Below are 17,155 nucleotides of genomic sequence, written 5' to 3' on the forward strand. Positions count from 1 at the left end.
AGGACTGCTTGAGCCCAGGAGTTTGAGGTTGCTGTGAGCTAGGCTGACACCACGGCACTCACTCTAGCCAGGGCAACAGAGTGAGACTTTGTCTCAAAAAAAAAAAAAAAAAAGAGTCAAACCAGTAGGATAAAATTTTCTGGATACATCAGAATCTCTTTATGTCTAAAAACATCCTCAATGGAATACATAGATTGACTGATGGTTTCTTATTGATAAGATTAATATAATTAAATACAATATATGTAAAATTTTATATGACATAGGGTTAATAGTCTTAGCATATAAAGAACTATAAATCAATAAGATACTATTAAGAAATAGGCAAAGAATAGGAACAGATAATTCTCAAAAGCAGTAATACAAGTAACTGGTCAACATAGGAAAAATTCTTTAGCCTTACCAAGGATCAAAGAACTATCAGTTAAGGAAATTAAATATTCAAAAGTAAGTAAGAGTATTTATCCTGCCCTGTCCAAGGAGAAAGACATGAGAATTTCAATCCAAGGGAGTATTTTCTTTGTTACATGGCAATCACCATCTGATTCACACTGGCATAGGTAAACCACACCCCAGAAAGACTTATCTCCTTGCTCACTAAGAAACCTGCCTACTGATTCTGCTTGCCATAGAGAAGGCTGCCCTGAACAGTGGTTCCAAATATTCTAATGGCAGCAATGGAATAGCTATTATCATAAAATAACAAATGAACATTTAGGTTTAAATATACTTTTCTGGTGAATTTGGTTAGTGTGAGTCAGATATCTCACCACTATAATAACAAAACCAAGTTTCTTAACATACAAGGCTGAGAACACACCCTGATAATCAATGACTGTTCTAAATATAGGAAGTACCACAATACAAAACTTGCATTAAGTGTCCAGCCAGCTGCTCTATCACTGTGGACATCCTGAAATTGTACCAAAGATGTTAGAGACTTTTAGAGAGAAATCACAGAAAAGGATAATAGTAGATGAGTGATAAAGCTCTATTACCTGACAAAACAGTTTTGAGGAAACAATGAGGGAGAAGAGAGAGAGAGAGAGAGAGACAGAGACAAGAGAGAGAGAGCGTGTGTAAGCACAAGCGGGTTATACCACCCTGAGGGCCAACAGTGATACTCTCATTCACAAAATAGGATCAACCCCCTGGAAGCAATTTCTCATCCCTGTTGAAACTCTCCAGAGTAATCAGAGAAATACACTGACATGATGGAGGGAAAGAAGTTGCTAACACATATTAAAACAACAAAGATGACAGGGTAAAGAACAAGAGGGATGAGTCACAAGGCATAAGAGGCAGCCTTCCAGACATGTACACAGAGGGGAACATAGGTGTTAGCTGTGTCAAGGGTCCCAAGTTGAGGAGAACAAAGTACTAAGTTACTAAGACTTGCCAGATGTTGGGAGGCCATGGCTTCTTAAAATACCTTCCAGCTGCTTGATACGATTGTTCTTGAGGTCTAGGAGTTGACTCAACCTGGCCAGTTCTTCTTCATGATCTCTATTTTCATTATCAGCTTTTGTCATCATGGCCTCCAGTTCCTCCTGAAACAAAATAACATCTGAACTTTTCCATCCCAGTAGCCTAGAACCAAAGAGCTCAGATAAAAAGGTGGCACTTGCTGGGTAAAGACGACTCTGCTATCTCCTTGGGACAGGTTCATCTACTAGAAAAAGGCTTGGCTTCCTCACAGATCCCTCCGAGACTAGTTCTGTTATCTGTGCTATAGGGTAGTCTTGTCCTAGGACTGGCAAAACTTGAACCCAGAAGCTTCACACTGGCTATTTTCTTTCTTTTCTTTTTTTTTTTTTTGAGACAGAGTCTCACTCTGTTGCCCGGACTAGAGTGCCGTGGCTTCAGCCTAGCTCACAGCAACCTCCAACTCCTGGGCCCAAGCGATCCTTCTGCTTCAGCCTCCCGAGTAGCTGGGACTACAGGCATATGCCGCCACGCCCAGCTAATTTTTTCTATATATATTAGTTGGCCAATTAATTTCTTTCTATTTATAGTAGAGATGGGGTCTCGCTCTTGCTCAGGCTGGTTTCAAACTCCTGACCTTGAGCAATCTGCCCGCCTCTGCCTCCCAGAGTGCTAGGATTATAGGTGTGAGCCACCGGGCCCGGTCACGCTGGCCATTTTCATTAGCTTTTTATTGGCTTCTAGTGCTAAGGTGCCATGAGCATGTGTTCTTTAAAGGACAGCATATTCTGTGTTTGCACAGGACAGCATATCACCCGGCATCAGCCCTGGAAACTCAAGTCTTGCTTCATTCCCAGTCTCCTGAGTGGTTCCCATGTGTCTACTTATCTATTCCCTTCCTCTACAATCTTTTCTTGCACCTGATAACACACGTTGATTTTGCGCTGCAGAATAAGCATGTCTCTGGTCTTTTCTAGTTCCAATGTGGTCTCTGCATGTGATACTTGCAACTCACTTAACATCTGGGACAGTTTATTTTCTTCTTGGTTTTCTGGTTCACTGGGCTGTAGAGGGAAAAGCATTGGTAGAGGGGAGCATAAATATGACAGGTATAGTAATAACTATTCTTCATAAAGCAGTTGTTGGTAGTAGTAAAATGCTAGCAGCAGAATTTACTCCAAAATGTAAAGAAGGACTTGTATTACTTCACAAGTGCTCTCTTTCCTAGTCCTCATGCTCAGTAGCAGCAGTGAAGGGAGGTTATACAGCCTCTAATGTCTATTTGCTCTTCAGCAGATCATTGCAAGTCCCCATCTGAAAAAGATTCTAAATATTATGAGCTATAAAGAGTGGGAATACACAACTGTATCAACTCCCTTTAGAGGCAAAAAAAAAAAAAAAATAGTGGGAATAAATGGGTGGAGCTCCTGAAGCTCTCTCTACTCTCAGACTTCTCATATCCTTTCAAATATTGTCCTCAATCAGGACAAAATATTATTCAGTCAGTTTTATAATCTCTTCATCTTTCCTAGAGATATTTGCCAGAGAACCCTCTGTAGAGTGGATGAGTTTAGTTTGTTTAAAGAGTCTCTTACCTCTATCTGAGTGGTCTCTTGGAATACAGTTGGGTGAGCAGCTGGTTCAGATTGGCTGTCAGGATTTTGGGAAATCGTGGCTGTTTCTTGGAGGAGCTCTACTTCCTCTTCATGCTTCTGAAGCATGTTGGTGACTTCAAGCTTCACATCCTTGTTTTTGGCTGGGGAAAAAATAATCCAGAAAGTTGAAACTCTGGTTATTAGTAACCATGGTCAGAATTGGATCAAGTGTAAATTAAATTTTCCCACTAATGTTGCATTTATTTGTATAAATTTGCCCTTAGAAAAGTAATTCTCTCTTATTTCTACAAAGAGCCTCTAGCTTATTGACCCAGTAAGCTGAGGTGACACTTCCACTCCAAGAACAAAACAAAAAAACACCTGCAGAACTTTAGAGTGGAAGGACAAACAACAACATCAAAAACAACAGCACAGGCCGGGCGCTGTGGCTCACGCCTGTAATCCTAGCTCTTGGGAGGCCGAGGCGGGCGGATTGCTCAAGGTCAGGAGTTCAAAACCAGCCTGACCAAGAGCGAGACCCCGTCTCTACTATAAATAGAAAGAAATTAATTGGCCAACTGATATATATATAAAAAATTAGCCGGGCATGGTGGCACATGCCTGTAGTCCCAGCTACGTGGGAGGCTGAGGCAGGAGGATTGCTTGAGCCCAGGAGTTTGAGGTTGCTGTGAGCTAGGCTGACGCCACGGCACTCACTCTAGCCTGGATAACAAAGCGAGACTCTGTCTCAAAAAAAAAAAAAAAAAAAAAAAAAAAAAAAAAAAAAAAAAAAAAAAAAACAGCACAAAAACAGAAACAGAGTCACTTGACTGACTAGAGCACTTCAAACTTTTTGACAGCACCATCCAAACCAATATCTCACCAACTCCACCCCACTCCATTCTGACTTCTAGGCTATTGGTTCTCTGTGGTACCCACCTCCATACCAACTCTGACATAGAGGGAGTATAGGCATTTCTGTGTGGGTGTTTCTCAGAGAAGGAAGGTGGTCAGTGTTTTGTGGTTTTTTTTGAGACACAGTCTCGCTTTGTTGCCCAGGCTAGAGTGAGTGTCGTGGCATCAGCCTCGCTCACAGCAACCTTGAACTCCTGGGCTCAAGCAATCCTACTGCCTCAGCCTCCCAAGCAGCTGAGCCTACAGGCATGTGCCACCAGGCCTGGCTAATTTTTTCTATATATATGCCGGAAAATTAATTAATTAATTAATTAAAAACTGGCATCCTTTCAAATGGAAAGATATTATATAGGAAAAAGTATACATGTGAGACAGGTAGGTGTCATGCTTTCCTGGTTGTAAATCTAATTTTTTTCTTTTTTTAAATTTATTTTGTTTAAATAAAAAAACTTCTTCAATTTGGTAGTGAAGTTGATTTTTTTCTTTTTTTTTGAGACAGAGTCTCACTCTGTTGCCCGTGATAGAGTGCTGTGGTGTCAGCCTGGCTCACAGCAACCTCAAACTCCTGGGTTCAAGCAATCCTTCTGTTTCAGCCTCCAGAGTAGCTGGGACTGCAGGCATGCACCACCATGCCTGGCTAATTTTTTCTATGTATATTAGTTGGCCAATTGATTTCTTTGTATTTTTAGTAGAGCTGGGGTCTCGATCTTGCTCAGGCTGGTTTCAAACTCCTGACCTCCAGCCCCGATCCTCCTGCCTCGTTTGGCCTCCCAGAGTGCTAGGATTACAGGCGTGAGCCACTGTGCCCAGCCTATAAATTCAATTTATTTATTATTTTTTCGAGACAGGATCTTGCTTGCTGCCCTGGCTAGAGTGCAATAGTATCATCATAGCTCTCTGCAACCTCAAATTCCTGGGCTCAAGTGATCCTCTTGCCTCAGCCTCTCAAGTAGCTGGAACTATAGGCACATGCCACCAAGTCCGGCTAAGTTTTTCATATTTTTTGTATAGATGGGGATCTATTTTGCTCAAGCTGGTCTCAAACACCTAGGCTCAAGTGATCCTGCTGCCTCTGCCTCCCACAGTGCTCGGATTATAGGCATGAGCCACCATGCCTAGTTCCTGATTGTAAATCTAATCTAATTACCAGTGTTATTATTCTAGTTATCCATGACTCACAAAAGAATAGGATCAAGTAAGAGGATTGGAGAAATGATAGCCCAAGTTCCCTTCTCCCAAACCAGATGTAGAGATGTCACATTTGAGAGAGCTCTTCGAGGTCCAACCTACCTTCCTCTCTAGAGAACTCAAGTAAGACTTTTTTCTTCTCCTCCAGCTCATCCTGCAACTGAGAGACTTGCTGCTGTAGCTGTTCTTCTATGAGCTCGCTGTTCCAAAGAGGCTGATTACTGCTGTCCAGCATGCTGAAAATGGAAGGCAAGTTGTCAGGTGGCTGCTCAAAGGTATGTGATATGACGTCTTTATTACAAACTTTCAGCATCTCCTGAGCCTAGTTCACCATTCATTCCCCTACATGTTTTTTCTGCCCCTTCTTTATTTGTAACTGTCATTTACCAACTGCCTTGGAACTTTTGGGTCCTACTACGGAGTTGCTCAGTATCACTTCTGTTTAGGTCTCAAGTATCTCACTGAGCAAACACCCAAATTTATATCCATTTCCCAAAGAACTTCTCCAGCATGATGGCTTTCTTAGGCAAGGACCTGTGTACCAAGACATTTTCAGGCCTGCTGGATTAGAAATGGAGAACAAAATCTTCCTTTTTCTTACCCCATTCCTCCATCTACCTTCACCAATGGCTTGTTTAGAGAATACTTACTTTTGAACTAGATTATAAATTACTATACTGAAGGGCAGGAATTAAACTTTTCAACAGCTGTATCCTCCACCCCATTGTATCTAGTTGTCAGGGCAGATCTATTTTTAACATAAAATACACATGGCCAGTTCTTGATGATTTACAAAAATGACATGACACTGAATTTTTTTTTTTTTTGGAGACAGAGTATCATTCTGTCACCCTCGATAGAGTGTACTGGAGTCACTGTAGCTCACTGCATCCTCAAACTCCTGGGTTCAACAGTCCTCCTGCCTCAGCCTCCAGAGTAGCTGGGACTACAGGCACATACAACCATGCCTGAGTATTTTTTCTATTTTTTTTTGTAGAGATGGGGTCTTGCTTTTGCTTAGGCTGGGCTGGTCTCGAGCTCCCGAGCTCAAGCTCAAGTGATACTCCTACCTCTGCCTCTCAGAGTGGTAGGATTATAGGTATGAGCCACCATGCCCAGCAAAACCGATAATTAAACAATTATTTCTGCTTATGTCCTTTCCTATTTATCATTTTAATAAATGTGGTCTAAAAATAACTTTCTTAGTTAGGCCAATATTAAGATTTCTTTGCACTTCCTGACCATACATTAAGTGATGACTTAGGAAGGTAAAATTTTGAGTGATGAAGGGAAGAGGCCAATAGTAAAGTCTGCCATAGGGGGTCTTCAAAGTGGATAAGCCCCACACTGCTTCATTTCACTGAGTTGAAGAACATCTGTTGTTCTCAGAATACTCACATAAGAAACTCCTAATCTAACTGCAGCCCCCTTTAACAAGGTCAGAAGGCACTTTATTTATTTATTTATTTTTTGAGACAGAGTCTCACTCTGTTGCCCAGGCTAGAGTGAGTGCTGTGGTGTCAGCCTAGCTCACAGCAACCTCAAACTCCTGGGCTCAAGAAGTCCTGCTGCCTCAGCCTCCCGAGTAGCTGGGACTACAGGCATGTGCCACCATGCCCAGCTAATTTTTTCTATATATATTGGTTGGCTGATTAATTTCGTTCTATTTATAGTAGAGATGGGGGTCTTGCTCTTGCTCAGGCTGGTTTCGAACTCCTGATGTCGAGCAATCCGCCCGCCTCGGCCTCCCAGAGTGCTAGGCAGAAGGCACTTTAAATGTTTAAAAATTTCCGGGTATTTTTAATTATAAAGTTAATACATGATATATGCTTATTGTGAAAAATAAGAATAATATATTAGTATATAGAATAAAAGGGAAGGTGCCCCTTTGCCCTACTCTAATGCTCTTATCATGGATCCATAAACACAGATAACATAAACCAGGTAGAATTAACATATTCTTTTACAACTTGTTTTTTATTTTAACAATACACCTATCTCATTTTTTCCTTTTTTCTCATTTTTTTCTTTTTTTCTTTTTCTCTTTTTAAATATTTTTATTTATTTTTTTATCATTTTAGCATATTACAGGGATACAAGTGTTAAGGTTATGTATATTGCCCATGACCCCTCCCCCCTTTTTAAAATATTTTTATACAACCAAGCATGTTAACAGGACACAACAATACATCTACCTCATTTTTAACAGCGGCATAGCACTTCATTGTGGGCATACAACATGATTTACATAATTCCCTATCAATGGAAATCTGGGTGGTTTCCATTTTCGTTTACTAACAATGCAGTAATTAACATTCTTATTATGAATTTATAGATATCTTCACACATACACAAGAAGATTTTTAAAGTTTTGATTCCAAAAAATAGGCTAGGCACAGTAGCTCACGCCTGTAATCCCAGCAGCACTTTGGGAGGCTGAGGCTTGGAGGCCAGGAGTTCGAGACCAGCTTGGGCAATATATGAGACTCCATCTTTACAAAAAATTTAAAAATTAGCTGGGGATGGTGGCATGTGTCTATAGTCCCAGCTACTTGGGATATTACTTTTAAAATTTGGAAGGCAGGCTGGGCGCAGTGGCTCACGCCTGTAATCCTAGCACTCTGGGAGGCCAAGGCGGGCGGATTGCTCGAGGTCAGGAGTTCAAAACCAGCCTGACCAAGAGCAAGACCCCGTCTCTACTATAAATAGAAATTTCTATAAATAGCTGGGCATGGTGGCACATGCCTGTAGTCCCAGCTACTCGGGAAGCTGAGGCAGAAGGATTGCTTGAGCCCAGGAGTTTGAGGTTGCTATGAACTAGGCTGATGCCACGGCACTCTAGCCTGGGCAACAAAGCGAGACTCTGTCTCAAAAAAAAAAAATGTGGAAGGCACTTTCTATAATTGTCTTTTTTTTTTTTTGAGACAGAGTCTCACTTTGTTGCTGGGCTAGAGTGCCGTGGCGTCAGCCTAGCTCACAGCAACCTCAAACTCATGGGCTCAAGCAATTCTCCTTCTTCAGCCTCTCAAGTAGCTGGGACTATAGGCATGCACCACCATGCCCAGATAATTTTTTCTATTTTTAGTAGAAACAGGGTCTCCCTCTTGCTCAGACTGGCCTTGAACTCATGAGCTCAAACGATCCTCCCGCCTCAGCCTCCCAGAGTGCTAGGACTACAGGCGTGAGCCACCTCTCCTGGCCCTATAATTGTCTTTTATAGCAAATGATGCTCTGGGACTCAAATATGGTACTTACTTTTCTACTAGTTTGTCATAATTGTCATTCAGCAATTTTCGTTCTTTTTCCAAATCTTCAATTCTCTCCTGAAACTAAGAATGACAGTAGATTCCTTAAGATAAAAATTTTAAAATCTATTGTCTTGCACAGGTTATCCCTTTTCTGTGGCAGGGTGGGGCTTGGGTGAGAGCTTTTCTACATTCATCTGCAGTGTCTATGAGGAGCCATTCAACCATAAAGACTTGAACCAATTGAAGATAGGCTAGAAACTCTTATTGGAATTAACGAAGATTCTCCAAAGTAAGTTTTCACTGTGTCTGTGTTTCTACTGCTAAAGAAGCAGAAGACATTATGAAAAAGCAAGCACTTTGGAGAATAGACATAAGTATAAATCCCAACTTTTCCCCTAATGGTATAATCTTAAGCAAATAATTTAACCACTTGGAGCCTCATTTTTCTCATTTGAAAAAATGCAATAACCATATTGTTGCTAAGATACACATTCTAACATGTCTGAAATTGGAATGTAGCACAATTGATGATATTTTTCAACTAGTATTATTTACCTCCTTCAAAGTTATCTGCAAGATAGAAACATCTTCCAGTTGGCTCTTCAAGCTCATAGACTTCTTGCTTTCCTCCTTTAGCTCTGCCCTGAGCTCCTTCACTTGGTTGAGGAGAGCATCATGGGCTGCACTCAGGATTACTTGCTTCTGAGGCAAAAGGGAAATTGCTCTGGGAATGGTCATATCACTCCACAGGAGTGCTCTCCAGATACTAGCAATCCTAGCAATCCCTCATAGTTGTTAGAAGGGATGACTTTGATTAATGGCATGTTGTCTTGGCATTGTAAGTTGACCTTATTTTTCACCCTAGCATTTCTCTGGAAGTATAAGTTTCCTCTTAGCGAGGATTTTTCATTCTACACAACTGTAGTTCATCACTGAAACCTTAATTTTCTAAAGGTTCAAATGAATCCCTGGCTCTAAGTTAGGTGCCACCTTTCAACACTGCCTTAACTTTCAAAACCATTTGATTGCTTTTTATGATGATATAGAACTCCTTTTGCACTTAGAAAAGTGACATATTAACTCTAGAAGTTGTATGCATTTTTCTGGTGGACTCCTCTGGCGAGGCATAGTGGTGGCTGGTCATGCTTGGAACTCTGCCTTAGTGATTCTTAATCATGGAAATTCACCCAGCTTCACCTGTACCCCACTCACAGTGGTGAGTAGGATCATATATTTAACACCATCAGAGAACATGTGCAACAATTTTGTTATATCTCACTACTTCACACATGTTAGAAGAATACTCTTAGGATTTTTGAGCAAATGCTATTATTTGCCCCAGCAATAGGTTGAAAATATCATTCCAAATATTTCTCAACTGATGTCTCATATTCCAATTCTTAAATTGTGCAATAAGTATCTTTTGATAACAGTAACAACATCAGTTTTCTTAATAGAAATTATATGACATAACTTTGATTTAGTTAGCTAAATTCTAGTGTAATGTTCCTTGGAGATACATACAGATTTCTTTGGGTTTGATTACTCTGATTACCAAGAAACAGGGATTCAAAGAATTTTTATTAAGTACCTTTTGGAGCAATGTTTCATATGCCTGGAAGAAACAAATAATTATTATTTTACTGATTTATCAATTTTATAATGTTTATCTCTGTAATACAAATGTTTAATAATTATTTTTAAACACATTATAAAAATCCCACAAATCAAGTCAATTTATATACCTGTTTACTAATTGCCATTATTTTCCCTCTGCCCTAGCTTGCCAGGTAGTCTGTGAATACAATCAATCACATCATTTCTCAAAAAAGAATAAAGGGTCATTTATTTACATTTGTACTGTATTTAGTGGTTTATCCAAGAAAAATATTTAATCTCAAACTAAATATTATCTGTTATTCAGCATGTTTTAGAAATGTCTCTTTTCAGTCTCAGCAAAACAACAATAATCATCAACAGCTACTATTATTAGTTGAGTAGTTACTATGTTAGCAGTTTCCCATTTTTTTGGCACCAGGGACCAGTTTTACAGAAGACAATTTTTCCATGGACCAGGGGATTGGGTGGGGGATTGCAAGTGATGGGGAGCGGCTGTAAATATAGATGAAACTTCACTCACTCACCCACCGCTCACCTTCTGCTGTACAGCCTGGTTTCTAACAAGCCATGGACTGATACACCAATACTGGTCTATGGCCTGGGGGTTGGGGACTGCAGTGTTACATGGTACTACGTGTTTCATTATCTGCTACATTATAATCATCACATATGTTTCACATATATGATCTCACTTAGTTCTTACAGCAAATATGAGAGGTAATTATCATTACCTAAACTTTAAAATGAGAAAACTAGGTAGGTGGGGTGGCTCACGCTTGTAATCCCAGCACTCTGGGCGGCTGAGGCAGGAGGATTGCTTGAGGCTAGGAATTCAAGACTAACCTGAGCAACATAGCAAGACCCCATTTCCACACACACACACAAAATTAGCTATGTGTAGTGGTGCACACCTGTAGCCCAAGCTACTTGGGAGGGAGACTGAAGTGGGAAAATCACTTGAGCCCAGGAGTTCAAGGTTGCAATGAGCTATATCTGCCACTGTACTTTAGCTCGGGCAATAAAGGGAGGGAGACTTGTCTCAGAAAAAAAAAAAAAAAGAGAGAGAGAGAGAGAGAGAAAACCAAACCTCAGAGAGCTAAGTCATTTGCTGAAAATCATGTAGCTACCAAGAAGTAGAGGCAGAACTTTAACCCAGGCTGTCTGACTCCAGAGTTGGTGCTATTGACCACCATATTTCACTATTAAGGGAGTAAGAGAATGCAAATTTATTTTAGTATGTGTTAGGAAGCATAACTAGAAAGGTAGCTAATGAAAAACAAATTATAAAACCTATATTTTAAAAAATTGTGGGTGATTATTCACCGTTTTAGGTTATTTCTGCCAGTGTTCCCTGCCATGAGCATGAGTAAGGAAATTAAATTTAGAACGGCTTTCTTCCTTTTCTCCTTTAATACAATGGAGGAATATAGATTTATTTTTTAAAAATCTAATTCTATAGAAATAGCCATTTACCAATACAATTTCAAATTATCTTTCTTCCCACATTTCCACATCCTTTAAATGCTAACAACATTAACCAGATTAAAAGAATCTAAGCACATGCATAGTTTTCTATGAAACAGAAGTTTGCAGGTTGGTCTTATAAAGATCCTGTAGCCCATATCAGAACAGACATGCCATAGTCAGTGCTAACTATAGCAGATCTAATCTCTTTTTTTTAATTTCAGAATACTACTGGGTACAAATGTTTTGGTTACATGAATTGCTTTTGTACAGTTTGAGTAAGTTACAAGTGTGCCTATCACCCAGATAGTGTGCATTGTACCCATCAGGTGTGAATTTACCCAGCGCCTTCTCTCCCCCCACACCAGTTTGATTTCTATTGAGTTTTATTTCCATACATGCACATAAGTGTTGATCAATTAGTTCCAATTTAACAGTGAGTACATGTAGTGTTTGTTATTCCATTCTTGCGATACTTCACTTAGAAGTCTCCAGTTCCATCCAGGTTGTTACAAAAGGTATTAGTTCACCATTTTTTTATGGCTGAGTAGTACCCCATGGTAAATATATATTAATGCCATATTTTATTGATCCACTCATGTACTGATGGGCACTTGGATTGATTCCACTAAATCCAATCTCAATGAATAACACCACCATTATCTAATTGCCCAAGCTAGAATCTAGCAGTCATCTGTAATTTCTCCTTTTTCCTCACTCCCATTTGGTGAGGTGGTAAAGCCATTCTTCTACTTCCCAGACCTTTCCCAATAACATCCCTTTCTCTGCAGGCCTCTCTCACTGCCTTACTTGGGACCCTTATCCTGTCTCCTTTGTACCCCTGCAGTAGTCTTCTACCTGATTTCTTTGCCTCTGGTCTTGTATTAGACAACCTATCATGCATTCTGCTGCCAGAATGATTTTTCCTTTTGGTTTTGTAATTTTTGAGAAATCAGAAAATTTCAGAAATGCATAAAGTGTATAATATTATAACAGTCATCTATATACCTACTACCCAGAATTAATAATAATTAGTGTTTTATAATAGCTTTCCAAAAGTATTCTTTCTTTATTTATTAAAACGTATTTCAAAATATTTCAGACTTAAAAAGAAGGCTAAGGGCCGGGCAAGGTGACTCATGCCTGTAATCCTAGCACTCTGGGAGGCCAAGGCGGGAGGATCGCTCAAGCTCAGGAGTTCGAGACCAGCCTCAGCAAGAGCAAGACCCCATCTCTACTAAAAAAAATATAGAAAGAAATTAGCTGACAACTAAAAATATATAGAAAAAATTAGCCAGGCATGGTGGCGCATGCCTGTAGTCCCAGCTACTTGGGAGGCTGAGGCAGGAGGATGGCTTGAGCCCTGGAGTTTGAGGTTGCTGTGACCTAGGCTGACACCACGGCACTCACTCTAGCCCTGACAACAAAGTGAGACTCTGTCTCAAAAAAAAAAAAAAAAAAAAAAAAAAGGCTAAGTATCTTTTTGAGAAAAAAATTGATCATGTTATCAACTTGCTTAAACCCTTCCAAAGCTCTCCACTATCTACAGGATAAAGTCTAAATTCCTAGTATGGCCTCCATGACCTGGTCTCTGATGTTTCTCACCTCTGCGCTTTGGCCTACACCTCCCCTCCTACGGAAAGCCCTTCCCTCTCTTTCACACTTATTAACGGCTGCTAATCTTTTATATTTCAGTATTTAGCTCACAAATCTATTCCTTTATGAATCCTTTTCTGATCCTGCACTCCATCCTCTGGTGAATCTATTTTCCCTTTTGTGTTCCCCCATATCCTACATATTGATAGTTGTGGTTGTTCACATGCTCCTCTCTCACTCCTATAAGTTCCCTGAAGGCAGATACTGTCTTACTTATCTTTGTAATCTTTGTATCCTCATGCTTTGCAGTTCCTAGTCCTGGATAAATGTTTCTTTAATAAAAGAATGGTGCTAACCTATTACTTTGACCCTTAATGCCCTATTTCCACCATTCAGATATTACTTTCTAATGAGTGATAATGAGAAAACATTCAAGGCCTTGGTGCCAGCCTGGACTCAAATCTACACCTTACTATTTTTACAACTTGAGCAAGTTATTTAACTTCTTTGAGGCACAGTTATCCCATCTGCTAAATATACATACCTTGAAGGTTGTTGTCAGGCTTAAATAAGATCATGACTAAAAGCACCCAGAGACGTAGTCCAGCACATAAAAAGTGCTCAGTAAAGGCTGGTTTCCTTCCCCTCCCCTGTGACTGTTCTTGACTTCCCAATTTAATTATACTCTGGTCCTTGGCTGGGACCTTAACCCCAACACAAGTTAACTCCACTTAATTTTACCAGAGGGGGCAGAGCTTGAGCTTTTTTCATAATAGAGAAATAACAGGAAGTATTGGGGAAAGAATGGACTCTGAGTTGCAAGGCTTGGATTTGAATATCACCTATAAGTTGTATAACCTTGGACAAGTAACTTAGTCTCTATGAATTGTGTTCTCCCATACGTAAAATGGAGACAATAAGACCAATTTATTAATTCATTGGAGTTTTCCCCTCAAGAAGGCATAGCTGATGGTGGCAACTCACCTCTTGTACTTCTGTTAATTGTGCTTTTGTCATTACCAATGAGGTATTCTTTTCTTGTAAGAGCTTCTTAAGTCGTATCAGCTCTACATTCTCTTTAATGGAAGCTCTGCAGAAAGAAGAAGGTGCTAAAACATTCTGCCTGAGAATGGACGGAATTAATCACCTTTTGCCCTTGACTGTGCACCAATAAAAACAGCTTCCTCTTGTCTCATGCCTTCTTCTCTCTCTCACAACACACTAAAAGTAAGGAGCATATGTACCCTTGAGTAAATAAACTCCTTTCTTCCATCTCTCCTCATGCCAGCTGAGGTTTACTAGAGAGACCACTAAACTTAAACTCTGTGTTCTTAGAAAACATAATAACAGTTTTTAAAAATATGATGGTGCTCACAGTTTCTTATGAACCTTGCAATATCAAGCTAGGTCTAAGCTTTGTTTCCCTAGAGAAACCAGGGAGATGTGAATATGCATAGGGGACATAAAGATATTATTTCTGAAGCTAGGAGATCTTGCTTTCTTTATTGCTTGAAAGAGATATTGGGGAAGACTTGGACTCACTATACTCTTATCTCGGTGATCCCCGTCCCACCTGCCTGAAAATATCTTTAAAATTACACTGCCTGAACTCTACTGCCAAATAATTGAAAGAGAATCTCTGGGGTGAGGATCAGGCATCTGTGGTTTTAAACGGTCTCAAAGCTATAAACTGATATCCACAGAAAAACTTGCACAGGCCGGGCGACGTGGCTCACGCCTGTAATCCTAGCACTCTGGGAGGCAAAGGCAGGCGGATTGCTCAAGGTCAGGAGTTTGAAACCAGCCTGAGCAAGAGCGAGACCCCGTCTCTACTATAAAAATAGAAACAAATTAATTGGCCAACTAATATATATAGAAAAAATGAGCCGGGCATGGTGGCACATGACTGTAGTCCCAGCAACTCGGGAGGCTGAGGCAGGAGGATTGCTTGAGCCCAGGAGTTTGAGGTTGCTGTGAGCTAGGCTGCTGCCTCGGCACTCACTCTAGCCTGGCCAATAAAGCGAGACTCTGTCTCAAAAAAAAAAAAAGAAAAACCTGCACACAATGTTTTTTTTGTTTTTTTAATTTCAGCATATTATGGGGGTACAAATGTTTAGGTTATGTATGTTGTCCTTGCCCCACCCACATCAGAGCTTCAAGCATGTTCATCCCCCGGACGGTGCGCACCACACTCATTAGGTATGTGGTGTGTATACACCCATCCTTTCCTTCCCCCTCCCATCTGCCCAACACCCGATGAATATTATTACTTTATGTGCACTTAAGTGTTGATTAGTTAAAACCAATTTGATTGTGAGTACTACACACAATGTTAATAACAGTTTTATTCATAATTGCTAAAACTTGGAAACAACCAAGATATCCTTCCACAGCTGAATAGATAAATAAATTGTGGTACACACTGACAATGGAATGTTGTTTGGCACTAAAAAGAAATGAGCTATCAAGCCATGAAAAGACATGAAGAAACCTTTTTTTTTTTTTTTTGAGACAGAGTCTTACTTTGTTGCCCGGGCTAGAATGCCATGGCATCAGCCTACCTCACAGCAACCTCAAACTCCTGGGCTCAAGCCATCCTCCTGCCTCAGCCTCCCAAGTAGCTGGGACCACAGGCATGCGCCACCATGCCCGGCTACTTTTTTCTATATATTTTTAGTTGTCCAATTAATTTCTTTCTATTTTTAGTAGAGACACAGTCTCGCCCTTGCTCAAACGATCTACCCACCTCGGCCTCCCAGAGTGCTAGGATTACAGGTGTGAGCCACCGTGCCCATCTTGGAGAAACCTTAAATGCATATTACTAAGTGAAAGAAGTTAACCTGAAAAGGCTACCTACCCTATGATTCCAACTACATGGCATTCTGGAAAAGACAAAACTATGGAGATAGTAAAAGTATCAGTGGTCACCAGGGGTTTAAGGTGGGAGACATAAACAGATGAAACACAGAGGACTTTTAGGGCAGTGAAATTATTCTGTGTGATACTATCATAGTGGGTATATGTCATTACACATTTGTCCAAACCCACAGAATGTATACCAAGAGTGAACCCTAATGTAAACTATAGCCTTTAGGTGATAATGATGTATCAATGTAGGTTTATCAATTGTAATAAATGTACTGTTCTGGCATGGGCTGTGGATAGTGAGGAAAGCTGTGTGTGTATGGAGGTATAAAGGAACTCTCTGTACTTCCTGCTTAATTTTGGTAAAACTAAAATTGCTCTAAATAAAGAAAGTCTATTTAAAAAAAGTTCTCCAATGACTGATGCAGAGTGAGGGCTGAGAACCCCTATCTGGTGATGAGGATGAAATAGTTTTCCTTCTATGAAGGGAAGCAGCAAATCCTCTATTAATATTATAGGCCAGGTGCGGTGGCTCACGCCTGTAATCCTAGCTCTCTGGGAGGCTGAGGCAGGTAGATTGCTCAAGGTCAGGAGTTTGAAACCAGCCTGAGCAAGAGCGAGACCCCGTCTCTACTATAAATAGAAAGAAATTAATTGGCCAACTAATATTTATAGAAAAAATTAGCCAGGCATGGTGGCGCATGCCTGTAGTCCCAGCAACTCGGGAGGCTGAGGCAGCAGGATTGCTTGAGCCCAGGAGTTTGAGGTTGCTGTGAGCTAGGCTGATGCCACAGCACTCACTCTAGCCTGGCCAACAAAGCGAGACTCTGTCTCAAAAAAAAATAAATAAAAATAAAAATAAATTATATATAAGCTTCTTCTTTAGGTTAATGTATTTCTTAACCTACTAGGGACTACAGGTCTACCTCTCAGATTGAATTTAATCCCAAACATTCTCTTTTCCTCTGAGATAGAGTAAAGATGTAAATAAGAATCTCTTACTTTTTCAGTTCATTATGGTTTGGGACATGGAATGCTACTCTTACCGAAGCTCTGCAGCTTTCTGAGCACACTCCAATGATCTTCTCTGTTCATTTTCATCTTTAGACCACATTTTCTCAGGAGACCTGGGTGGTTCTTCCACTTGCATAGTATTGCTGGCCATAATGTGGGCACTGTTTGGCATGCATAGACCAATGAGTTTAGTCATACTTATGACTTTGCTTAAAGAAATTGCTT

The 17,155-nt window shown here is 40.3% G+C and overlaps 1 protein-coding gene across 2 annotated transcripts in view; it reads right to left on the reverse strand.

Moving 5' to 3' along the window:
* RPGRIP1 (RPGR interacting protein 1) overlaps positions 1-17,155 on the reverse strand; it is an 82,936-nt gene that overhangs the window by 39,431 nt on the left and 26,350 nt on the right. Inside the window, exons 7-15 of one of the 2 annotated variants that reach the window (XM_020285884.2) lie at positions 16,963-17,091; positions 14,036-14,141; positions 9,963-9,986; positions 8,927-9,073; positions 8,379-8,452; positions 5,226-5,359; positions 3,021-3,181; positions 2,346-2,489; positions 1,400-1,550 (exon numbers count right to left, since the gene is read on the reverse strand). In XM_020285884.2, coding sequence (XP_020141473.2) covers positions 1,400-1,550; positions 2,346-2,489; positions 3,021-3,181; positions 5,226-5,359; positions 8,379-8,452; positions 8,927-9,073; positions 9,963-9,986; positions 14,036-14,141; positions 16,963-17,091 — 1,070 coding nt within the window. Of the gene's footprint in view, positions 1-1,399; positions 1,551-2,345; positions 2,490-3,020; positions 3,182-5,225; positions 5,516-8,378; positions 8,453-8,926; positions 9,074-9,962; positions 9,987-14,035; positions 14,142-16,962; positions 17,092-17,155 lie in introns of those variants that run through there. The other variant, XM_076004198.1, reaches the window with a different exon arrangement.

The sequence above is a fragment of the Microcebus murinus genome, chromosome 6 (assembly GCF_040939455.1).
Source record: "Microcebus murinus isolate Inina chromosome 6, M.murinus_Inina_mat1.0, whole genome shotgun sequence".
Lineage (NCBI taxonomy): Eukaryota > Metazoa > Chordata > Mammalia > Primates > Cheirogaleidae > Microcebus > Microcebus murinus.